Genomic DNA, 26,811 nt, shown 5'->3' with positions numbered 1-26,811 from the left:
TGATAAAGAAATAGTGGCGATCCCCAGGCCCAAAGATAGGCCAAACAGATTTGCACAGGGCTTCTGATCTCCCTTTTCTAACTGGCATCCCTCCCTGCACTGAGGATGAACTTCAGAGGACTCTGAGGCCTGCCTTACTGCCTGTCCCTGAGAACCTGAATTTTCCAACCTACTAGGCTCCAGGTGCAAAAAGTCTGTGAAAGAAGGAAGGAAATGATAAAAATTCTGGCAGTCTGAGATCCAGCAACACTGGTAGAGCTTTCTGTGGACTTTCTGTGGCCTCTTCTGTTATGCGGCTGCCTACTCCTAAAAAATCCTAATTGCCTTTTTGGGGGGGAAAACCCTCGAGAGCCAACAATTTTTTACTGCAAAATGTCAAGTCTAACGCTCTTCCCAATATTATAAAATCAATAACAAGCTGCATCATTTCAAATACCTGACGGAAAATGGAATTCTACTGTACTTTATTACAACACCAGGTTATAACTATTATATATAGCATTCCTGCCTAGAGTAACACCTAGCATTTCATCCAGTTTATAACTGTGTTGTGGTTGCCTAAAGAACCCAATGGTGTCTCCTTTTAATAGGAAAAAATACTGAAACATTTATTTAGTTGAGTGAACTACCTCTGAAGCAGGTTTCTAACAGTCAGAGATACCTTTTGAGGTACCACTCTGCTTACAAATGCTCTTTTTAATGTTCTGCTACGAATTTAGAACTGTGGAACTAGTTAGATAAGCTGAAGGCTTCAGGATTGCCACATGTCCTCTTTTCCTAGGACACGTCCTCTTTCTGATGATGAGAGAGTTGTCCTAGAGATCCATAGTTAAAAGCAGATGTCGGCAAATGTGTTCTCTTTTTTCTCTTCAAAAAAATGGCAACCCTAAGGGGGATTAGACTTGTTGAACTAAAGCTCTTTGGAAAGCCAGAAAATGAAAAAAGCAATCTGGGCAGAACAAGGTATGTAAGGGGTGAATCTGCAGACTCTGCTGTCAAACCGTAACTGTTTTAACACAATGCCTGAACAATGTACCATATTTTTCGCTCTATAAGACGCACCAGACCACAAGACGCACCTAGTTTTTGGAGGAGGAAAACAAGAAAAATAATAATTCTGAATCTCAGAAGCCAGAACAGCAAGAGGGATCGCTGCGCAATGAAAACAGCAATCCCTCTTGCTGTTCTGGCTTCTGGGATAGCTGTGCAGCCTGCATTCGCTCCATAAGACACACACAAACATTTCCCCTTACTTTTTAGGAGGGAAAAAGTGAGTCTTATAGAGCAAAAAATACGGTAATTGTATTAGTCTGGCTTTCTACCTTATCGTCACTAGCTGCTAGCAATGTACAGTGATGATTATATCATCTCATACACAGGGCTGTTCATATGCAACATTCTTGGCTTTGTGAAACAGAGATTGTTATGTCTGAACCAGCTTATTGGGTTAAATCAGATGCTATGAGCAAGTATGGAGAGCAAAGACAGACCAGCAGTATGTCCACACATCTCGTAAAGTTCTGCCCCTTAGTGGTACAGGAAATGTAATGGCATGCCTCCTTCCTTAGCTGCTCTGGTGACACAGAGACTCTCTCATGCCAATAATACCCCTTCCTGGAATCTGAGACAATGCAGGCAAGGCAAGAAACCATGCTATGAACTCTTCCCATGTAGCCTAGGAGCAGCCTGCCATTACAGCACTACTGGAAGACACTCCTAGGATATAGTTATGTAGCCTTTTCCTTTTGGTTTCTTTAGCCCAAAAGCCAGTTCTAATGCCCCGCGAGCACAGTGATTATTCACCATCTGGATCTTAAAGAAACAGACACGAGTCTCTTTACTATGGGACTTTACAAGTTTGCAATAGCTCCTCAGAATTCCATAAATGCTTTGCAAGCTGACTTGAGTGGACTTCATGCTACGTTATGAGTGATGCAGAAATTACCATAGTAATGACTGGAGGAGGGCAGGTGGTAGTGGGAGCAGCACACCGGCCAGTGTAAACACAGCTGTCGTCACACCAGACACACCGATACGCAGGATTAGCTGCGAGACACAAACTGCAATCATTCCGACCATAGGAACAGCTGTATAGAGTCACTGTAAAAATGGAAAACAAATCATATGCATGTTTCTAGTGTCAGTTACTATTACACCACTCAGAGAAATTCAAACCCACATAAATCTTGAGGTGCACCTAACGGGGCAGCATCATTCAGGTACAATCATGGCGCTCACAAACACCACAATCTGTGATTAACCACCAATTCAGCTGCTTGGGGAAATAACTGTGGCAGGAGCACTGGCGGAAGAACGGGAGTGCGGAGGGAGCGGACCGCCCATGGCACCACTATTCCGGTAGGGTGCCATCGTGGTACCCCCCCCCCATGCAGCACGCTGCCACAGGCAGCGTGCCACACCCCCAGAACGCGTGCCACGCCGCTGCCTGCTCTCCACCGCTGGTAGCGGAGCATGCAGCTTCGCCACTGGGCAGGAGCAGCCCTGTTCTCCAACCCGGACATTGTCATCTGCTCTCGAATCTGATCCTGGGTGCAGGAGGAAGGTGAGTGTTGCTTTTTGCAAAAATGTGAGAACTGCCATGGACGGAGGAACGCAACTCAACAAGCCTCCTCCTGAGAGCATTCCAGCTGCCACCAGATCAGCTCTCCAAGGAAAGAACTGTGCAGAAGCCATTTTTTCCTCTTCCTTCCTGCCTACCCTGTCCACACACCCCAGTGTGTTATGCATTTTAGAATGTAGACTTGAGGGCATGGGACTCCCTCTCTACTGCTTTCTGTAAGCTGCTCTGGGAGCCACCACCCTTTTTTGTGCAAAAGGCATAGAAAGGAGCATAAATGCTGCAAATAAATAACGAATGAGCAACTCAATCAATCTTCGCATCTTATCACCTTTCTGACTTTCAGTAATGTAGTTAAGTGTCCTAGCCACACACAGCTTCATCAAATTATTGATACATTAATGCATTCTTAATGATTACTGTAACTTGCAGAGGAAAGTAAGATAATGGGGGTGGAGGGCGGAAAGCAAAATAACGGGGCCCTTCAGTTTTGGTTTTATTGCATTCAGCGGCCTGACCAGGCTCATGCAGAGACAGACCACCAGATCTGGGGTTGGAAATAAATTCCGTGCATATTGAAGTGGGAGAAAACCATGGAAGCTTTGTTGTTGTGTTCCCTTCCTGTGCAGCGCAAGTGTGGGCTCCTATGCTTCAGCCTTCTAGTGATACAGTGGTACCTCGGGTTACATTCACTTCAGGTTACATACGCTTCAGGTTACAGACTCCGCTAAGCCAGAAATAGTACCTCTGGTTAAGAACTTTGCTTCAGGATGAGAACAGAAATTGCATGCTGGCTGGAGGCCCCATTAGCTAAAGTGGTGCTTCAGGTTAAGAACAGTTTCAGGTTAAGAATGGACCTCCAGAATGAATTAAGCTCTTAACCCGAGGTACCACTGTACTTGCTTAGAATGTTGTACTATTTTATTGTTGTTAGCCACCCTGAGCCCGGCTTCAGCTGCGGAGGGCGGGATATAAAATATTATTATTATTATTATTATTATTATTATTATTATTATTATTATTATTAGCAGCAGCAGCAGCAGCAGCAGCAGCAGCAGATTAGGCTTTCTGCAGATTAGCACATTTTTTTCCTGAACTGTCAGGATGGCAAATAGTCGGACAGTTCTACCTTTGGGCAGGGAACTGAAAAATAAGTGACTAGAAGAAGTTCCTTTGTTAACAGTAGATTTAGATCTAGCTGAGATGTTATTTCAAATGAAATGCACATGGGTTGACGGGCAATGAGAGTTGTAGGGGTGCTATGTTTAGAGGTTTTTCAATACACAAGTTCATTCTTGTCTGGAGAGCTTTCTAATCAACCTCAGATGTCTGGAGCAAAAACAGATAGCTATTCATAGTTAACTTTAAGATAAACAGACCACACTAAAGCTTCCAAAAATTCAGCATCTTATTGTTGTGCCGTGAAAAGCAGAATTTAGACAGCCTAGTGCAATAATATATATTCACATACACGCCAAGATGGTTCAACTTATGCCTCCACCCAAGGAGTCCTGCAGCAAGGACCAAAGGTTGATGAATGGGGTCAGAGACCAGGATTGGAAGGGCACCGGGGAGCACTGGAACCATGATAAAAGATGCCCTGCCACTTCTGGTTATCATGGCCATGAATCACAGAGGAAAACAGAGCGCCTCTTAAGCCTGTAACAGCTTTGTGTTCACTGAGGGGTAAAGTTAAGAACGGAATTTGTAATATCTGGAGTCCTTCTGAGATCCAAGCCATACTCCACACATGACTGAAGAGCATCATGGCCTAATTCCAGAACACGCAGAGTAAATCCAGGGTGCTGTATAATTAGGACCATGAACCAAGTTGGAAGCAACGACTCCCAAGCCTTCGTATTTGAGCACGTTTTTGATGGGCAGTCAGATCACCATCTTAACTGGAAACTATTAGTGCTCAAGTTTACTAACTATAACATTTTAGTTCTAAGTAGCGGGTCGGCGGTTCGAATCCCTGTGACGGGTTGAGCTCCTGTTGCTCGGTCCCTGCTCCTGCCAACCTAGCAGTTCGAAAGCACATCAAAGTGCAAGTAGATAAATAGGTACCGCTCCGGCAGGAAGGTAAACGGCGTTTCCGTGCACTGCTCTGGTTCACCAGAAGCGGCTTAGTCACGCTGGCCACATGACCCGGAAGCTGCATGCCGGCTCCCTTGGCCAATAAAGCAAGATGAGTGCCACAACCCCAGAGTCGTCCGTGACTGGACCTAATGGTCAGGGGTTCCTTTACCTTTACCTAACTAAAAAATAAACAAACCTGAATATAAGGGGGGCTCCCTTCTGATTATTTGGATCAACAAAGCTATAATTAACCTTCCTGACTAGCATGGGAGGAATGGGAAGGAGTCCTCAGAGTTGACAATTTTGGGATAACTCACATTACGCTAAAAACAGTTACAGTGCATTACTGTCTTCTTTAAAAATAGCACCCACTTGCTCAGCAGGAACCACCGTGTTTATTCAAAGTAGTTAAACTTGCTAGCTGAGCAGAGGCTTGCTTATTTATTAAGTGTGAATCAGAAACTTGGGTTCTGTTTCCTTTTCAGTTGCAAGACATAATCTGCTTGCCAACCCATTCAAGGTAATACGCTTATATACAAGATGCTGAGCAGCAAGACTTCAATGCTTGTCCTGCAATCAAAGACTAACTGGATGGAAAACTGAACAAGGTTGACCAGGGCTAGTCAAGGCACTGACCGCCAGAGACTAAGCACAAGATGGCAATCCTTCCTGTCTTTCCAGATTGGTAGCTGAATCTTCTGGAAACAGGACTGAGGGTTGTCCTGCTCAGAGCAGACCCACTGAAAATAATGGGCACAACTAAATTAGGTCCATTAGTTGAAACGGGTCTAGTCTGAGTACAGTGGTACCTCGGGTTAAGTACTTAATTCGTTCTGGAGGTCCGTTCTTAACCTGAAACTGTTCTTAACCTGAAGCACCATTTTAGCTAATGGGGCCTCCTACTGCTGCCACGCCGCCGGAGCACGATTTATGTTCTTATCCTGAAGCAAAGTTCTTAACCTGAAGCACTATGTCTGGGTTAGTGGAGTGTGTAACCTGAAGCATATGTAACCTGAAACGTATGTAACCCGGGGTACCACTGTACAGTGGTACCTCAGTTTACGAACTCAATCCAGTCCGGAAGTCCGTTCTTAAACCGAAACCGCTCTAAAACCGAGACGCACTTTCCCTAATGAGGCTTCCCGCCACCAGTGCCCTTCCACCGTTCAGATTCCGTTCTTAGACCGAGGTAAAGTTCACAAACTGGGACAATACTTCCATTCTGTGGAATTCATAAACCGAATCGTTCGTAAACAGGACTGTTCTTAAACCGAGGTACCACTGTATAACTTAGTGGGATACAGCCATATATCTTTTGCTACCGTAGGCTGGCTTAGGGGTTTTTGTCAGGCTGTGTGGCGCACACACGTTTGTCTTCCGACACCCTGTTGTCATTGCCTCAGTATATCTAACGGCAGGGCCACCCCTGACCTTAACAGCTTATGCTGAGCCTACAAGGCTGACCTATTGGGGCTGGAAAAGAGAACTCATGTTAACTAAAGTGATATGGCAATTAATCTGAGAAGCCCACATTCCTCATATTATTTTCCACAAATTTACCAACTTCAACAGATAGGAAATATTTTTAAAAAGAGCAAGAAAAGGAAGAATAAATGTTTTTTCTCTCCTGATTTATCAGCTAAAATAAGAAAAAGGGATCTGCCTTTCTTAGTCTTACACTAATAAGATTATTAACTGAATGCTTGAAATTCAGATTCTATAACATTTAAAGAGGCTCTTTATTTAAATGCATGTTAGAATGTTTCCGCCCAAGTGGTATACCACTATATGTATATATGTGTGTGTGTGTGTGTGTGTGTGAGAGAGAGAGAGAGGGGGGGGGGAGATTTTTCAAATACATCCATGGGCCAGTGCCCCAAATCATTTAAGTGCCTAGGAATATGGGGTTAGCCTGGATTCCATAACAGTGAATTTGTCAATCCATAACCCCTCAAGCCATTGTCATGCCCTGCCCTGATCTCTTTTTATAGATGGTGTTAGGGCTGCCATATTTCAAAAAGTGAAACTCCAGACACAAAAGTTGAAGTTTTTTTAGTCCGTCCCCCCAATAAGAGTTTTTGAACTATTTTTAATGAAATTTGCCAAAATCTACACTTCTAACATGGGCTCCCATACGTCTGGATTTTCCCTGACATTTCACTGATTTCCACCCAGACACTGTTTATGAGGGACAAATACCGTGTAAGTCCGGAAAATTACAGACATATGACAACCCTTGGTGGTGTGAATATATATAAGTCAAAGACCAATAGTGGATACATGCTTTTGAGGGAAGTTATTTGTTGTATTTTGATTCTGGCTAAAGAATGTGCATTCACACATTCCACATCTGAAGCGAGCAGTGAGGTACTATTGGTTTGACTCAGAAAACAGACTGATGGAATTCAATTTCAGAATTCTGGATTTTTTAAAGTATACCAGCAGCTAACCAGAGAGACTGCTGTGTCTGACTAACTGATTCAATTTATATTTTTCATCTATATGTGGAGAACTGAAAACAACGTCTGCGTCTGCAAAAACCAGCACTCAAACTGCCTCTAAATTAGATTTGTAATGTATTGAAAGGCAAGCTCTCCAAGTCACACACAATACAGTGGTGGAGCTCAAAGTGTTAATCAGTTTCGTTACTGATCAGGTTGTTAAATGTAACAGCAGCAAACCAGCCATTAGATTCCAACCCTTATCCATCATCTTTAGGTACTAGCTGTGAAACCATTGATAGAACAGGACAAAGGATAAAAGGGATATATTGGATTTCATACTGCTCTAAGTCTCCAGTGGCTATAAAAATACATTAAATGCCAATGCTACTTGGTATTCTCTAAATGTGTTACAGAAAGAAAGGATTCATTTATATTTGGAAATTCAATAATTGCTCACCTTCTCTGTAGTAGCGACCAGAAGGACCAAAGTAACTATCTTTCAAAGTGTGGTGCACTTAAATTCAGCTCTATTAAGGGCCCACAAATGGCAAGAAAGTGAGAAGGGGAATTGGGACACCACTAGTACAAAAAGGTTCTTCTTCCCCAGTTCTTTTCCGCTTCTGCTTTTCATAGTAAACCACAGAGATGAACGTGGGCAGAATGGACATAAAATTGAGCTGCGCCCTGCTGATACCAACCAGACTATGAACATTAATCAATTAAAGAGAGGGAGAGGGAGAAGGAGAGGGAAAGTGTATATATAACAAATGGATAGATGACTTTGGGAATATAACAGAGCATCACTCATTTGTTAAGATGAGAAGTGTTTTAAACGAAAATATCGTCTAGTCTAGACTAGGGTGGGATGGCAGTCAATTTCTGGTTCATGCCAATTTTGTATGTGCTCATTCATAACTTTGTTCCATCTCATTTCTGCAATCTTTTTTTTTAAAGTTACACTAAAAACTGCAATATTCCTATTGTACTTTCCCCATATAGTATTCATTTGAGTAAACCACCCTAAAACACACATTATGTTACACTTTTTGAGCTATGTCACAAAATTTGGAGAGATGCAAAAACTCAAGGAAATCCAATCCAATCTACATATTAGTTTGGGAATTGCAAAGCAGGTTGGTTCGCTTAAAACGAAAGACTGGACAAAATGCTCAAGCACCCCTAGTCTTGACCTATAAAGTTTAGAACCTTTTCTGTAATTCTTTCCATTTATTCCAGGTTACTCCTGCTTGAATATGGCTGACCAAAAATGGATGAAGGGTAAGGTTGCCAGTGTGCTATTCAAATGTAGAAACACTCTGCAGTCCTTACTGGAAATGCCATATCAAATGCATTCTAGAATATCATTTGTCTTTTATGTGGCCACAATACATTAGAGGTTTGCAGTAATTCTATACAGGAAGATGATGTATATTGTTTGGGTGGGAGATATTAGCATTATAGGAAAAGAGGAGAGGTCTTGAACAATGATTTTCATTTGCAGCATCCATTAAAAAGTAAATCTATTAAATACAATACCTAAAGATTGATTTGCAGCCGTGCAAGATTGATCAGCACAGCCAACATTAGTTATAAGTGTCACTGAGTCACAGTAATAAGCAAAAGGATTACTAAAAAGCATTTGGAAGGTCATGCCTGGTTTCTTTCTAGCATAATTAGTCATTGTGCATGGACTTTTTTGCCTGCCAGGAAACACACTGGTCGCACTGGGCCTCTGCCTGGACAAAAATAGTTGCAACATTGGGACTGTAATAAGAAAAAAGCCCAAAGTTAACTACAGTGGTACCTCGGTTTAAGAACAGCCCTGTTTACGAACGATTCAATTTACGAACTCCGCAAAACCAGAAGTAGTGTCCCGGTTTGCGAACTTTACCTTGGTCTAAGAACGGAATCTGAACGGTGGAAGGGCACTGGCGGTGGGAGGCCTCATTAGGGAAAGTGCACCTCGGTTTAAGAATGGTTTCGGTTTAAGAATGGACTTTCGGAACGAATTAAGTTCGTAAACCAAGGTACCACTGTAACTGATCTAAAGCAGAGAAGGGGCAGAAGCAATAGCAGCAGCACAGAAGAGCAAGTCTTGGCTGACTCTAAATGGAGTGACAGCATTTGACTCTAGAGGAAAAAATGTGGCCATTTATTGACATGCTTGATGCAAAGCTTTTGATTAAAACTACACTGTGGTCTTGAGATCTGGCCAATTCTGCAGAGATGCAGCAGTGTTGCAGAGATGCTTCATAACTTGGGAGAAATTATCAGAAAACTTGAAGGATGGATTATTGGGTGGGTGGGGGAAAGCTTTTTCATACCCAGAAAGCAAGCCAAGACAATACATATTTAAGTTCACAACAGTAATATTCATTGCCTATTCAAGGCAACATTATTTAGATATTTTTTAAGCTGATGGATTGCTAATTACAGTCAAACCTTGGTTCCTGAATGGCTTAGTTGCTGAACAAATCGGCCCCCGAACGCCGCAAATCCGGAAGTAAGTGTTCTGGTTTGTGAACAGTTTTCAGAATCCAAATATCTGATGAGTCTTGAGTGCAGCCTACAGGAAGCTGTGCCTTGGTTTTCGAATGGTTTCAGGAGTCGAACGGACTTCCGGAACAGATTAAGTTTGAGAACCAAGGTACCACTGTATGCAATCATTAGAGCAGTGAAATGCTTTAAAAGGTGCATATAAAAGATTTTGGTACTTTTAATTTCCCCTTCCTGTACTATGTACTTACCAATCAATTTGCTATCAATCTTGCCTTGATCCGTCTTAATGTATAAGCTTAGTGGTAGTGTTTCGTTTTCAACATGACTCTGAAGGGAGGGGGGAAAGACAATGGTTATCTCTGTTAGAAATCATCTTATATCTTAACTCACTCATCCCAAATCAAGTAGCTACCTACTTCCAAGGTCATATTGTGATAGCTGTATCTTCAAAATGATGGCACAAATAACAACAACCACATACTTCTACTAGGAGATGCATTCATACGATTATAACACTTGTCAGAACAACGATAGTTGTAACCTTTCCAAAAGAATGGGAAACAGATGAATGTAACAGAAAATGATTATATATGTGTGTGTATATTATAATATCTCATTTTCAAAAGGCACATAAAGGGGAAGTGCAATGTTTAGTCATGTTTGCAGTGGGTGTTAAACAAATGTATCTTTCAAAGAACTGAGGAAAATGTGAACACAAAAACACAGAAATGGCTTTCATTCTAAAAGTACAGGATGCATTAGTGGCGACCACAGCAAATCACCCTCTCCCCGTGAGCAAATTTTAACAATCCTGTTGTGTCACTTATGTGTTTGTTCAAAGTATAGATATATTTTTGAATGCCTCAATAAAAGTGAATGGCAAAAATCGGAAAATCTCATCAACGTTCACCAGCCAAGGCCAACAATCTCAAGAACAGCACAGATCTTATCATTTCTTTATCTTAGGTCTATCACCAACATCAAGTCATAGCCAGCTTGTTTCATCTCCATCCTCATAGTATATTGGGCCAGCCCAACAAAATGGGACAATGGCTTATGTGCCTGATAATCAGTTTAGATGTAATGGGAAACTTTGGCTTAACGAAGCCGCTATCTCTGTGTCAAAGCTGGCAGTGGAGGGAAGGAGAGAAGTCTGAACACAACCAACATGTTGACTGTAGGAGGTGTAAAGGTGAGCTCATTGCTGAATGTTGCTCAGCCTTGAAGAAGTCAAGAGAGAAAGTGATCTGTAAGCACCCCACCCCACAATTTCTGATATTTACCGGTTGGATTTGAAAAAAGAAAGTTCCATCAGATGCTTTTTCCACTTTGGTCTCAAACTGAATGCGGTTATTTCCAATTCTGAAATCACTACCCTGTAAGAGAAAGATGTTGCTTAGAATACCAGCACTAGGCAAACAGTAGTTTCACTGAGCAGCTCTGGAAACAACTAGATCAAATCAAGAGCCTTAATCATTAAACTGTGGCAACCACAACTATAACACAGATCATGTAGGCATTTTAGGTAGGACTTTACAACATTTTCTGATGCTCCAAATAGATTACTCCAAACAATTTTTAATCAAAAAGAGATGGAAAGCATGCAAAACATTTCCTCTAAGTGCTTTTCCGAAGGCAGGGGAAGGCAATATTAAGGCCCCAAATCTCATCCTTACTTCTCAGAAAAATCACTCCACAATGAGCTCACAACTTTGGGGACCAGCCTTGGTGGACTGTGGCTTGATCTCGCCAACCCATCTTAAGGGCCTCTCTGTATCCACATCCTGAAGATATTTTTTCCTCCTGCACTTGTCATCACAGGAAGAGTCTAAGCCCAACCCAGTGACTCCACAATGCCAGAAAGAAATCACTGTGAGAGGGCACAACCAAAGTTTGTGACTGACAGGACTTGGTCTGTGTGCAAACTATTAAAATCACTACCACAGGAGCAGTACTTAAAGCAGGAAGAATTTTGCTTGATGCATTTTTAATCCCACCTTTCTATTTCAGCCCGGTGAGGTGGGTTAGACTGAGAGACAGTGACCGACTCAGTGAGCTTCATGGCTAGGCAAGGATTTGAACCAAGGTTTCCCTAGTCTAAGGCCTATGTACTAGCCATTACCCCACACCCAGGAAGTGCAATATAAGCAAAGGGAACTCAGATGCATCATAGTGCAGGTCTAGGGTTCCAGGCTCCAATCCCATCGCTATTCCGCTTGGATCTGAAGCTCAGTGAAGTTCACACTCTCTCAACCTTAGCTAACAGGAGAGCTCTCAACAGAAACAATACGATAGCTACAAAAACAAATGATTTTAAAACATTTTGTGGTAAACTGATTTTAATGTCTATAACCCATGCTGGGACCTTATGTTGAAGCACAGGTAAGAAATCGAAATCATCATCATCGTCACCATCACAACCAACTCTGTACTACCAGTTGTCCAAAATGATAATTTCAGCTCTTACCAAGATCTAAAAATCAATCAGTCAAGCTTCTATAGATTTACAAACACAGTTTGGAAATTAGAAAGAGCTGACAGTGGCATTTGTAAATACAGCAGGAGTTCTCTCCTTTCTGGGAAAGTGGCAGAACTCCCAAACAATAGCCAAGTATGAAGCAAGAATGAACTAAGATGAAGATGGTGGAGAAAGTGAAAGTGTAGTCACAAAATCTGCATTGTATGTGCTCTTAATGCTATTTCCCCAGCCAAAATAACCAACTTATGAACTGCCAAATGAGGAATTCCTACATTTCAGCCATGTCACAATGCTGAAAGGGGTGCTCTTGAACACACAGCAGAAAGAATTTGAGAAAGTCATTAAAAAGGCAGCTTGCTGAGAGGTTGCCGCAGAAAGACCTGAGGTGTCCCAATCCAAGAATAATTTTTTTGAGGGAAGAGTTGATTCTCTGCCTTTTCTTCCTCTCCTTGCCTTACTCATTAGTGTGGGAAACAGGGAAGGCAGACTACAGAGAGGGGTGGCAAGAAATGTCCCAGCACTCTTTCACTTTCATTCCCTTGCTTTTCATATTGCCCTTCTCAGGGGCGAGATACTTCTCCACAATACAACTAGGATGTATTTGGAAAGGAACTCAAAGTGTAAGTTGGGTTACTGAAGAGAAGAAATATTTTAATTAAAGAAATTTCGAGCAGGTAGCAGATTCCGGAAGCAAGGAGGTACGAAGGCTCTGACAGGCTCTCAGGCAAGACAAAGGTTGATGTAATCCAAAAGTTCAAGAGAAACTTTACACCCCCAAACAAGAATGTTGCAGTGATTTTAAAGGGGTGGTCCTGGAGCCATGATGGTGCCACTGAATAGTTTTGACCGGGAGATTAAATTGTAAAGTATAAAGGTGTCTAGGTTAGGTAGCATGCTAAATTCTAGATTGTTTGGCAAGCGGGAACATCCCTCTCTCTATGTTCTATTAATGCAGAAAGGTTTCTTCCATTAGCAGATCCTGTTAGTTTGAAAGGATGTATGGAGGAGACGACCTGAAAGCACGCAAATTAACATTCCCAAAGCAAAGGCTACCATCATAGAGACCCCGCAGCTGAGTACACAGAAAAGTCTGGTAAGCCGTTGTAAAAGTGTGGGTACCTGAGCAATTGATGCTTTAATAGTGAGGGGAATACTGCAAGTCACCCACACAATGATTAACTCCTCCTTCAAGTAGTTACTTGTGAATTGGACTCCCATGTCCAATTTGTAGCCAAGTTTCTGTCTGCTAAATCTTAAGAGACATGTATGGCCAAAATTGCAGTAGAGGTATGGAATGAAACATATTTTTTGTTGATCTGATCTTCCTACAACAATTGCCATTTTTGCCACCCATCTAAGACGTTGAAATTTGAGGGGGTGGGACTCAGCAGATAAAATTCCTTATGCCCAATAGAAAGTTTGGTTACCATAAAACTGGTACTAAACTGTAATTAATTCCAGTAGGTAAAATAACATGATACTCATACAATAGAATATCTCCTACTGAGTTTAAAAGTTTTTATAAAATTATTTATTTATTTTTGAAAAAGAGGAATGGATGCGTGCAATTTGAAGCTGAATGAATCTAGAATTATCTGTCAACTACATATGTATCTCTCTCTTTCACACACATTCTCTCCCCCAGGCCAAACCCAGGAATTCAGTGTAAATCAGGGATAGCGAGATTGTAAATATTTCTCCAGTAATCTATGGGTGGGAGTGACCAGTGAAAATTGAAACCTGATTGTTGTAGAATGAACTATGTTCATAATAACATTCGGGGGGGGGGTCAATCTATGGAAGCTGAGGGCTTTAGATTGTGCTTTTTGTCTTCTCCAAAGAAACCCAAGAGAGTAAAAAGCGTAGGGTAGAGTAGACAGGGTCTCCTTGCCAAGAGGTCTAAGTTTCCAGCTATAGGTATTCATGTCCGGTAACCTCCTGAGAGATATCTTACAGGAGTAGTAGACTGGAAACTGCAAACTAAAGCACTAAGGAAGCTCTTGGTTCAAAGTGAACCATATTAGAGGAACCATGGAGCTGTGTCACAAATACAAAGGACATAATAAATCTGTGGTGTGGTGTCAGTCATGAGAATATACAATAGGTGAATTGTGTCCTTCATTATTCAACATTTTGTAAATGTTTTTCAGAGAGCTTTTGGGACACGAGCTTTACGCACAGCTACCTTTGAAGCTGACTCGGAAACTATAGCTGATCCAGAATGCGGCAGCTAGACTGGTGACTGGGAGCAGCTGCCGGGACCATACAACACCGGTCCTAAAGGATCTACAGTGGATCATCATCCAGCCCGGACAACCGAGGTCCAGCTCTGAGGGCCTCATTGCAAGACATGAAGCTCCAGGGAACCAGGCCAAGGGCCTTCTTCGTAGTGGCGCCCACCCTGTGGAATGCCCTCTCATCAGATGTCAAACAGATGAACAACTATTTGACTTTTAGAAGACACCGGAAGGCAGCCCAGTTTAGTGATGTTTTTAATGGTAGATGTTTTACTGTGTTTTAAATATTTTGTTGGAAGCTGTCCAGAGTGCCTGGGGCAACCCAGTCAGATGGACAGCATATAACAGGCACCCCCAACCTGCGGCCCTCCAGATGTTTTGGCCTACAACTCCCATGATCCCTAGCTAACAGGACCAGTGGTCAGGGATGATGGGAATTGTAGTCCAAAACATCTGGAGGGCCGAAGGTTCAGGATGCCTGGCATATAACAACAACTACTACTGCTGCTATTATATTGCTTCCTACAACATGGAGGCCACAGTTGAATGGATGACTGTAGTTGTTCCATGCTGTTGCTAAATGTACTTCTTCTGGCGCTACAGACAAACCACCATCAGAAGAGGACACATTAAGGAATAACAAATCTCTCACAGAGCATCCCTGCACATCACTTCAAGGGTATGTGTGGGCACAGAGGGAACAGGATTACATATGTATTCCTGTTTATAGCTCAACACAGCTGCACTGCACTGCACCCACACCTAACCTTTTTTTATTTTTTCCTACTGCAGCCGTATCCATATCCTGTAATTAAAACCGCACAAATATTGATTGCTACATCCAAGATGAGGCATAGGAAGCCCCAAACTACACTGAGAGCAGCTGTCCATTAAATGCGAAACACTAACCTCTCAAGGGCCTTTATGACAGAGACCGTTGGGGAATGAGCAAAACCTCGCTTAATGGACTATTTCACAATAATCTGCATTTCACATAAAAGTATCACACTGTTCCTAGGCTATAAACATAGACAAACAAAGCTCCAGGAACAGTTACGTTCAGGATGCAACTTCTCAGATACGGCTCTTCTGATACAGCCATTGAGGTACAAAGCCAAAGAAGGTGTGGTGGAATTTTCTAGAAGGAATGGAGATGGCTGAAGGAGGAACAAGATGAAGAAGGAGCAGAAGGGGCAGACTTGGTTGCCTTTCTGGACACCTGGGAACACCCTCATTATTCTTCATGACTGCAAAGACTATCCTATACCCTTTTAAAATGTGGCTCTTTTCTGGGGGAGTATTATTTGGTTGTTGTTTTTATTCTGATTTTATATGTTGTGATCTTTTCTGTGAACTGCCCTGAGACCTCCGGATATAGGGCAGTATATGAACTCAATAAATAATAATAGTATTGTTTCTCCACACCAGTGAACGGTTTCTAATCCGGAGACCCAGTACCCCTTCATCCTGGAGAAAAATGGGGCAACTATGACAGCGACAGCTAAAGAACAGTTTAAGAACCACTGATTTAAGAGACACACATATAATTCGCTTACATTACACATGAGAGATGTTTTGCAACACCAAAAATGTTTCAGCTTAGCATGAGGAAGGGAGGAAAAGTAAAAACAGTTTTATCATCCCTGACAAATGTTGGGGGGGGGAATGTTTGGCAACAGAGAGAAGCTATAAAATACGGCAGACACTTCAACAAAAGATATAAACTAGACAAATACGTTTCTCTGCTCATTATAACGTTAAGTCAAATGCAACGAACACGACAAGTAAATCAAAGAACAAAAAGCATACATGTTCTTAATTATTTACCCACATCAACTGTATAATATTGAAGACTATTGTTATATTTGTGAAATATTTATGAAAGCAAGCTTAAAGAAATCATCAGTCCTGTATGCAAGGAATTGTTCAATGTCTATTTAGAACTGTGTAACTTTTTTTGCACAAGGAGTTTGTAAACAGCAGACTTCAGAAGAGGACACTGTTCAAGAGCTGCTGAGAGGTATATAATATTACAATATATTCAAGCACTTTGTGAAAATTACCTCATAATAATCCAGATTCTTTCCTTCAAAAGATACTTTTGTTGAGACTTCCATGGGTATTATTTTAGGGTTGGGATCTAGAAAGTGTGGGCATTTTTCCGCCTAGGAGAGAGAAAAACATTTTCATACGCAATTAAAACTAGAAATATTATATTGCAAAACATCTGTACCCACCTTGGACAATTGAATTTTTGTTGTTCTGAAGATCTTCATACTTAGTGACAGATTTGATTACAGTTTTTCAAATTAGACATGCTAAAAATGACTGCAGCATATGCTGAACTTTCATTCCCATTCTTGAAATTCCTTCCCAGCCATTTAAGTAAAACAGCAAAATGGACCGAAAAGAAAACATTGAACAGCTTCCCAGTCACTTCACTCCAATATTTATTTCCATTCCCCACCAAGGAGGTACAAAACCCCCAGAATTTCCCCCCCCCCTGAAGTTACTTTCCGATTGTTGCTATTCCTTTCCAATTTAATTACAAAAACAAAGTAAAAATAAAACAGAAACCACCACTTAAATACAGTGGTACCTCTGGTTACGAACTTAATTCCTTCCTGAGGTCCGTTCTCAACTCGAAACCGTTCTTAACCTGAGGCGCGCTTTCACTAATGGGGCCTCCGGTGTGCAATTTCCACTCGCATCCTGGGGCAAAGTTTGCAACCAGGAGCAACTACATCCGGGTTATCGGAGCTTCGCAAGGAGGATGGTTTATAACCAGAGGTATTGCTGTATTTAAATAAGATCTGTTCATTCTACTTTTAAAAGTTTTACCATATTTTGCTGAATCACATCTGTTTCTGAAGAAGAGTCCTGACAGGAGTGGGTTTTCCAGTCCCACTGGCAATTCCATCTACTGCTTGCACAGGAATAACACCTGTATGGATAAGCCAAAAGGTTGAGATTTGTTGTTCCTTAATAATAATAATAATAATAATAATAATAATAATAATAATAATAATAATAATATATTATTTATACCCTGCCCATCTGGCTGGGCTTCCCCAGCCACTCTGGGCGGCTTCCAAAAAAAAATTTAAAATACTGTACTACATCAAACATTAAAAGCCTCCCTAAACAGATGTCTTCTAAAAGTCTGGTAGTTGTTCTCTTTGACATCTGGTGGGAGGGCATTCCACAGGGAGGGTGCCACTACCGAGAAGGCCCTCTGCCTGGTTCCCTGTAACTTGGCTTCTCGCAGTGAGGGAACCGCCAGAAGGCCCTCGGTGCTGGACCTCAGTGTCCAGGTAGAACGATGGGGGTGGAGACGCTCCTTCACGTATACTGGACCGAGGCCGTTTAGGGCTTTAAAGGTCAGCACCAACACTTTGAATTGTGCTCGGAAACATACTGGGAGCCAATGTAGGTCTTTCAAGACCGGTGTTATATGGTCTCAGCGGCCACTCCCAATCACCAGTCTAGCTGCCGCATTTTGGATTAGTTGTAGTTTCCAAGTCACCTTCAAAGGTAGCCCCACGTAGAGCGCATTGCAGTAGTCCAAGCGGGAGATAACCAGAGCATGCACCACTCTGGCGAGGGAGTCCGCAGGCAGAAAGGGTCTCAGCCTACGTACCAGATGGAGCTGGTAAGCAGCTGCCCTGGACACAGATTTGACCTGTGCCTCCATGGACAGCTGTGAGTTCAAAATGACTCCCAGGCTGCGCACCTGGTCCTTCAGGGGTACAGTTACCCCATTCAGGACCAGGGAATCCTCCACACCTGCCTGCTTCCTGTCCCCCCAAAACAGTACTTCTGTCTTGTCAGGATTCAACCTCAATCTGTTAGCTGCCATCCATCCTCCAACCGCCTCCAAACACTCACACAGGACCTTCACCGCCTTCACTGGTTCTGATTTAAAAGAGAGGTAGAGCTGGGTATCATCCGCATACTGATGAACACCCAGCCCAAACCCCCTGATGATCTCTCCCAGCGGCTGCATGTAGATGTTGAAAAGCATGGGGGAGAGGACAGAACCCTGAGGCACCCCACAAGTGAGAGCCCAGGGGTCTGAACACTCACCCCCACCACCACTTTCTGAACACGGCCCAAGAGGAAGGAGCGGAACCACTGTATGACAGTGCCCCCAGCTCCCAGCCCCTCAAGACGGTCCAGAAGGATGTTATGGTCGATGGTATCAAATGCCGCTGAGAGATCCAGCAGAACTAGGAAACAGCTCTCACCTTTGTCCCTAGCCCGCCGGAGATCATCAACCAGTGCGACCAAGGCAGTTTCAGTCCCATGATGAGGCCTGAATCCCAACTGGAAGGGATCCAAATGGTCCGCTTCTTCCAGGCGTGTCTGGAGTTGTTCAGCAACCACTCGCTCAATCACCTTGCCCAAGAATGGAAGATTTGAGACTGGGCGATAGTTGGCCATACTGGCTGGGTCTAAAGATGGTTTTTTAAGAAGCGGTTTAATAACCACCTCTTTCAGCGGGTCTGGGAAGGCTCCCTCACGGAGGGAAGCATTCACCACCCCACGAAGCCCATCGCCCAGCCCTTCCTGGCTAGCTTTTATAAGCCAGGATGGGCAAGGATCAAGGAGACAGGTGGTTGGTTTCACTCATCCAAGCAGCCTGTCCACATCCTTGGAGGTAACAGATTGGCATTGATCCCACACAACTTGACTAGACAGGACTCTAGCACTCTCCCGCCCCAGCCCTGCTGCCACAGTGGAGTCTAGCTCTTCCTGAATCTGAGTGACTTTATCTGCAAAAAACTTTGCAAAATCATTGCTGGAGATCATGTGGCCTGTACTGGGCCCCGATGTAACAGGTGGTTCTGCTAAATTGTGAACCACCTGAAAAAGTCTCATGCTGCTGTCTGCAGATGCAATAGAGGCGGTGAAGAAAGTCTTCTTTGCCGTCGCTACCGCCACTTGGTAGGCTCGACATTGAGCTCTAACCCGTGTCCGGTCAGTTTCAGAATGAGTTATCCACCACCGGCGCTCTAGCAGTCTCAACATTTGTTTCATTGCCCTCAGATCCGTAGAAAACCACGGGGCTGTCTGCAATCGGAGAAGGCGCTTCGGAGCCAAACAGTCAATAGCCCTGGTTAACTCCACATTCCAGCGGGCCACCAGGGAATCACCTGAAAGGCCATCAACATGGGATAAAGCATCCCCTACCACTCTCTGGAAACCATTTGGATCCATTAAGTGGTGGGGGCGGACCATCCAAATTGGTCCCACCTCCCTGCAGAGGGGAAGGGTCGCTGAAAAGTCCAGTTGCACCTCTCTGCTCCTTTCTTCCCTTCTCCTCCTTTACAAGGCTACCTTAGAATTTCATTTCATATAGCAATAAACAACTTCACTTTTTCGGAGAACAAAATTGTATTGTGGATTGTCAGCTGCCACACAAACTGTCCAAAGATTGTCTCCTGGGTTTCCAGTTGAAACAGAGTCATGTGTTTTGCAAGAATTACTTAAAAGCCACAACCACCACAAAGTAAATGGGAAATTCAGAAATCTGAAAGGAGCCATGTCCCTAAGATGGCCATGTCTTTTATTTAATTTATATATTTTATTTAAGACACCACTTAATCATTAACATTTCTAATTATGGGAAGTGATATTGAAAGTTGGTCAGCTGTGGCGATACTTTCTCCTCCCATGGTAGACCTGAGAAGCACAGAAAGCTCAAAGGAAGTGGTCTGAAACCAAGATCCAGAAAGTACTCTGGATATTAGAACATAAGTTATTACTAATACAATCCAGGGACTCCTAAGTTTCATTTTTGGGTGAGTGTTCCTTAGTATGTGAAAAACAACAACAGTATGTTTGTGCCCCAAAGTGTCAAATTGACAAAAAAATGGTGGACAGAAGAAAAAAATAATAGATCAGGCATGTCCAACGTCCAAGTAGGCTGTGACCTACTATCCAGTATCAAAAACTGGCAGCAATCTACCCCAGTCTCCCATCGTCATTCTTCAGCAAGTGTTCCCTTCTCCCACCCCTCCAAAGTCATTAAAATGTATTAAATAAATAAATAAATGGGTCTTTATTTCACAGATACAGTAGTTATGTTTGGATATCATCATGGCAGAGCCAAATAGTTACTAGATTGACAATTAACTAAACAAATGAGAAGAGTCAAACAATATTTAGATATTAGGTTTCACAGATCTGAGGAGCCAGTTGGAGCACGCCAAGCTTCTCTCTCTCTCTCTCTCTCTCTCTCTCTCTCTCTCTCTCTCTCTCTCTCTCTCCCAGCCCTTTCTCTCTCTGAGGAGCCAGTCAGAGTGCACCAGGCTTCTCTCTCTCTCGGTCTACCAAAACCATGGGTAGGCAAACCAAGGCCCGGGGGCCGGATCCAGCTCAATCGCCTTCTAAATCTGGCCTGCGGATGGTCTGGGAATCAGCGTGTTTTTACATGAGTATTTAAAATGCATCTCTGGGTTATTTGTGGGGCCTGCCTAGTGTTTTAACATATCAATCAACATGTTGGACATGCCTGTCTTAGATATATTACATCACCAAAGATCAAATGCAGTAGAATTAAGACATGGTGAACGAACAACACAGAAAGATGAAGTAGGGCAGCATGTTTTTCGTAATATACTTTGTGGAGCTTGATGAAAGGGAAGCAAAAGTACTGTGCAAATAAAATAGGAACACTTCAGTTCACTCAAGAGACTTAACTATTATAATATTTGAATGCACGTTGGGTTTGCTGGATAGGATGGAGAATGAAGTTAGGCAGCTAGATACTTACGGTTCATTTTCAATACGGTTTATAGCTTCTCCACAGTCATAAAAAGGATATGTACCCGATGCAAGAAATATATTATCACCAAAGGTCAGACGCAGTAGAACCAAGACATAATCTACCAAAAAAAAAAAGAAAAAGAAAAAGAAAGAAAAGAAAAGAAAAGAAAGAGATTAATTTGCGTGGGGATGCTTTATAATGTATACTTCTTGGTACAATGTTAATGCCTGTCCAAGACATTTCTTGAACTTGTGATGGTTAGTGTAAGAACCTTCTGTTCACCCTAAATGAAAATGCATTAAGCGTCCAGGAACTAAATGGAAGAAAGAAAAAGAAAACCTGATAGAAGTATGATAAAATGACTATTAGATCAGGAAAATGCCTATTCAAAAGGGACAATGTATTCTACTACTGAAAAATGCAAGTCAGAAAAACCAAGGAAATTAAGGCACATGAATTCAGAAGATGGTGTTTTTTATTTTATTTTAATTTTTTTACACTGTCGGGGTGTGCAATTTATGAATCACACACTATGAATAAAACAAAAGGAGTTTCTGAAATAACGAGTATGTGTTCAAAATAATAAGCAAAACTTAGCAATTTGGAAAGCTGGTCAACTTCTTCCATATACTTCCTCCATTAATGGGATTCTAATCTGGATTATTGCTGAACTCAGGATCAAGAGCTATATATAAAAATGGGAAATTCCTCAATGAGGCTTCCAGCTATTCCTTTTCCGGAAATCGTTAAATCCCTCTGACAAGTTATTTCACAAGCTATTGAGCAATTTCAAACTCAGCTTTCTTCTAACAGCTTTTTGAAAGAGTGGTGACAGCTCAGATTTAAACCCACTTTCTGAAGAATTCTATTGAAAATTCCAGGTTGTTTTTCACTTTATCTCATATACTGGGGTCAACTGAAAATTGCTGCTGCTGTTGTTGTTTTTAAGTGCCAGTTAATTCCAAGTATATATGTATATATTTAAAATGCCATTTACAAGTATTCTTATTTGCATTTGCTACATCTTCTCAGGAGAAATGGCTGAGATTTCTTACAGTCCAATGGGAACTACTGACTCTCACATGCAACAATCTGTAGAAGATGGCATCATATGGTATAAAGTGTGTGCTTGCTACTGTCAATAAAAATTATGGATTGCTAACAAGCACAAAATGCGTATATAAGGCCAGAAATGAACAAATTTTCACAGTAATTATGTATCATCAACAGAGATTGCTTCTGTAAAGGTTCTCGTTTTTGGAACTTGGGTACATTGTGTGGGCATTTTATGAGGTCGTTTTTCCTTGATCTTGGGAATGTGATGGGGCACATAGCTACCAGGACTAACATGGCAACAACATCAAAATTTCCAACATAGTTTTCATTCTTCATTAACCAACAGGGGCTCTCTAGTGCTTACCAATGTTGAAGGTGAATGCATAGCATGGGGAGGGGGGCCAATGAGGCTGTTGCTGCCGCCACCCAGCCCTGACAGGAACCATGGGTTAAAGGGCACCATACTTGCCTTGCCCCGGGCATTGCCAACCCACGCTATGCCACAGCTTGTCCTTCACTCTTTACAGGTTTAGTGCAGGCGGTATTGAGAAATGTGTGGCTATTGCATGTAGCAGCTGCCAGTCTTTCTAATTAAAAAAGATGACCGTTTACACGTCTTGGGCCAATAAGAAGAGCAATGGGTTAGGTAGGGAACGTATGTGTGCTTCCAAAGCTATTACTATAAGTACCACATTTTTCACTCTGTAAGACACACCTGACCATAAGACGCACCTAGTTTTTAGAGGAGGAAAGGGGGAAAACCCCGCTTTTTGGGGGATCAGGTCACAGTTGTGCAGCTTCTTTTGCAAAGGGGAAAAGCCCCGGTTTATTTGAGGATCAGCTCAAAGTTGTTGAGCCTACTTTGCAAAGGGAAAAAATCCTGTTTTTATGGGGTTCAACTCACAGTTCTGCAGCTTCTTTAGGAAAGGAAAGGGAGCCGTTTCTACAGTTTCCAGACAGATAATCTAATCAGCCAGTCACATTTCGCTGGAGAAACAAACAGGCTCCGTTTGCAGACCATTCAACAATGGAGGCCTGGGCAAGGGGCTGGGGCCGGAAAGGGAGCCAGTGATCGACCACACATTCACTCCATAAGACGCACAGAGACTCCCCCTTACTTTTTAGGAGGAAAAAAGTATGTCTTATGGAGTGAAAAATACGGTAGATACCTTCAAAGTTGGAAAGCACAGGCATATATATTAAATGTGAAGACCTGCTCTTTTATTTACCTTGGCCTTTTGTCGTTGGGGGGATTTCAACAGGAGGCTCGCAGGTAATAGTCCCTTCTTGTAAGTCCGCCTTACGGCTCGTTTCCCCAAAATGACACCAAAGCTGGTCATCTACATTTAAAACTGGGAAATGGCTGAGAGTCAATTCTACCTGAAAATGCAAGCAAAAAGAGGTTGTCAGAAAGCAACAAATAAGAAAAAACCGTGGATTCCCACATGGAGGAGGCAGAGAGGAAGGGTAACAGGGACAGTAGCAGCAAGGAAGAGGAAAAAGGAATGGAAGCAAATATGTTGCACTGGTGAAAAAAACCCCCGAAGAAAGCTTACTAGTGCCACATGTTTTAATATTACAATAATGTCCTCTTTGCTGATAACTAGGATTCTTAACAACCTTATTGTAATTAAGGGGCCATAGTTCAAGGATAGTGTTTAGCATCTCAAGTTGAAAAAAAAGTAACATGATTGCAAAAGACCCTGGAGAGCTCCCACCAGAATAGACAGTACCAGAAAGGTTAGCAGTCTGACTGTGAAACACAGCTTTTTATGTTCAAGCCTGAAGTCAGAGGATGGGAACACAGAAATCAGGGTTACATTCAAAAGGAGTGACAAAATGGCTTTAGGCAAGCACTATGTACATTGCCTGATGCAACTGTGCACTATAGATCACTTTAGAACACACACACACACACACACAAGCAGAATAGTATTTTAAAGTAATCTATTTTTTATAATTTTTATTCAGTTCTTAGCAATATAACCATTTAACAATGCACAACACTTATACATCCTCAATCTGGATAACACAGTAACAAAAAAAGGAATATTTCTAATTGAGATAAAGTCATTTATTTAATTTAAAGTATAGTTATGAAATCAAATTACTTTCCTTATTAGGTTATTAAGAAAACGGAACCAGAACTAACATCCTACAAGACTATATAGGAGTATTTCTTCTGATATTCTTAAACTCCACCTCGCCAAGAGCAGTATTTTGAGAGGCAGCTCAATAAAGCCAAGGTAAAATAATTCCAAATGTATTGGGAGATTTGTAGCACCTAATTTGCTGTTCTCTTCTGTAGTCCTCAGAATACCATTCCTCAAAATGCAGAATGCAACATAGATCAGAACACAGAACGTAGATCTGTCCTTTCGGTACCTCCAAAGGAGGATTGCTCAAAAAAAATAAGACCAAAGCTGATTTAAAATGCATGATAATGATAGTGACTCCAAACACCCTCTCTGTTGGGCTGGGTATGTTTGTGAAGCCTGATGCAAGTCATTTCGGGACCAGGGAGCTGGTCTTGTGTCTGCTAAATCCCAAGCTGGCACAACTGATATCACATGACAATTTGCCTGCACCCTGACTTTTGTCCTAGCCGGCAAGTGGCAGGCTTGCAGGTATGGCTATGGTGCTGCCACTACCTAACCAGGAATTTGGACCTGCAGGGTGACATTTGCACAAAACTATCTTTGAAGGAGGTCACTTTAAAAAAATAACAATCTGAACACTATTATGGTTTGGGGAAGCAGTAATTTTGTTCTCCCACCCAAAAAACATTGCAAACTAGCTGTGTATACTGCAAACTGTGCAGTACTGTTCTTTGTAAATTGGACTGAAAAGCACACCATTTAAATTTTGTGGCACGGCACTTTTGATCGGTGCAGACTTCCATAAGAAGCTATAGCGTGCTTTGGTCATTCTGTCCCATTCCACCAGGAAGAAAGCCTGGGGGATTCATTGAAGTAGAAACAGAAATATCCCCAGTAAGTATTACATCCTTAACTGAAAACCCTTCTTTTCCCCTTAGCGAAAAGCTTGGCAGAGATGGAATTACACTCTGTCATCTTGTCCTAAAATGTGCTAGAAAAAAAGAGAGTGTTCTGCAGGGTTTGTTTTGTTTTGGCTTTTGGAAAGCACAAATGCAACATCTATTGAGCACAGAAGTTATTCAAACTTTTCCAACATAATTAAAGCACGTTAACCACACTGCAACAATAGCCGGAGGACACAGCAGGAGTCACAAGTCAGGCTGGAAAGAATCAAGACGCTTGTTTTGAAAGGGCAACAAAGACAAACTTTCCTCCAAAAACCCTCATTCACAATTGGAGAGATGAAGTAGAGCTTTGGGCTGCTGGGGGACAGAAATAAAAAGTTTCCTGACAAAGAGGGATGTCTGGTGGCTTCATGAGCCTCAGGGAAAATAGCCAACTGAGCATTCAAGTGTTTGATTATTTCTGTTATATAAGGAAACAAGCAGTTGGAACTAAGGTGAGAAAACAGGGTGGGTTAAAAATTTGCTTGAATTGACCGGATGCTTGAGGACACACCGAGCTATCTGCATGCTCTCTTTTTTTAATGTTCCATTCTGCTTTTGTCTGCTGTTGTGTGACTTTAGCAATTGTATGGCCTATTTCCCCCCCAACTGAGACAGTTTTCCCTTTGGGAACTGTAACATACCTGTAGCGAATAAATGAACCATACGAAAAAGGGAATCTAGCTGTATAGACAGAGTGAGAAAGTGCTGTGTGTGTGCCCTCTTGTTCTAAAATAAATCATTAAAAAAAAAAACACCTTTGTTTCCCGCCCCCCAAGCAGAACATTTTCTTTATTCTATAAAGCAGTGCACTTGTTCTGTCATCTACACAAACACATAACATTTAGGTGGTCTGAAACTTCCATTACTTCTTTTAAACTGGGGTGTAGAAACTCCGGCTCACAGATCAGAAGTGGACTGCGAGGCCACTCTGCCCAAATCATACCCACTGGTACATCAGTTGACGCTACTTAAAGGAAAAGGGTGTGTGTGGATGCTTCAAGCAGCACTTTACAAAGGCCTTAAGACAGCCTGTTGCCCTTCCATTTCAAGCTGAAATGGGAGCATGCCGTGCTTTTTATCAGGGGGTACGCAAAAGTACGCAGTAACGGCACCTCTTTTTGTTGTTGTTAAAAAGTGTGGCATGTACTGTAATAACTTCTTGGTGAGTAAGGTAAAGGTAAAGGGACCCCTGACCATTAGGTCCAGTTGTGACCGACTCTGGGGTTGTGGCGCTCATCTCGCTTTACTGGCCGAGGGAGCCGGTGTACAGCTTCCGGGTCATGTGTCCAGCATGACTAAGCCGCTTCTGGCGAACCAGAGCAGTGCACAGAAATGCCGTTTACTATCCCGCCGGAGCGGTACCTATTTATCTACTTGCACTTTGACATGCTTTCGAACTGCTAGGTTGGCAGGAGCAGGGACCGAGCAACGGGAGCTCACCCCGTCGTGGGGATTTGAAGCGTTGACCTTCTGATCGGCAAGTCCTAGGCTCTGTGGTTTAACCCACAGCACCACCCGCGTCCCTTCTTGGTGACTACCAGCACCTATTTTTCTAGGGGGGGAAAGCACTCGAAGCACGGGGGCTGTTTGGACGCCTTTGAGTCTCCTTGCATTCCCCTCT

General features: G+C 42.4%; 1 protein-coding gene across 3 annotated transcripts in view; it reads right to left on the bottom strand.

Annotated features, from left to right (window-relative positions):
* The window catches only part of PLXNB2 (plexin B2), a 350,258-nt gene that overhangs the window by 58,520 nt on the left and 264,927 nt on the right, over positions 1 to 26,811 (bottom strand). For all 3 annotated transcript variants that reach the window (XM_081927589.1, XM_081927587.1, XM_081927588.1), the window contains exons 9-15: positions 23,374 to 23,524; positions 21,095 to 21,206; positions 17,158 to 17,260; positions 16,380 to 16,481; positions 10,884 to 10,976; positions 9,849 to 9,927; positions 1,946 to 2,100 (exon numbers count right to left, since the gene is read on the bottom strand). In XM_081927589.1, the coding sequence (XP_081783715.1) occupies positions 1,946 to 2,100; positions 9,849 to 9,927; positions 10,884 to 10,976; positions 16,380 to 16,481; positions 17,158 to 17,260; positions 21,095 to 21,206; positions 23,374 to 23,524 (795 nt within the window). The remainder of the gene's footprint in view (positions 1 to 1,945; positions 2,101 to 9,848; positions 9,928 to 10,883; positions 10,977 to 16,379; positions 16,482 to 17,157; positions 17,261 to 21,094; positions 21,207 to 23,373; positions 23,525 to 26,811) is intronic.

The sequence above is a fragment of the Podarcis melisellensis genome, assembly GCF_964234715.1.
Source record: "Podarcis melisellensis genome assembly, chromosome: 10".
Lineage (NCBI taxonomy): Eukaryota > Metazoa > Chordata > Lepidosauria > Squamata > Lacertidae > Podarcis > Podarcis melisellensis.
Note: the sequence above shows the minus strand (reverse complement) of the source record. Positions and strands in the feature narration are given on the sequence as shown.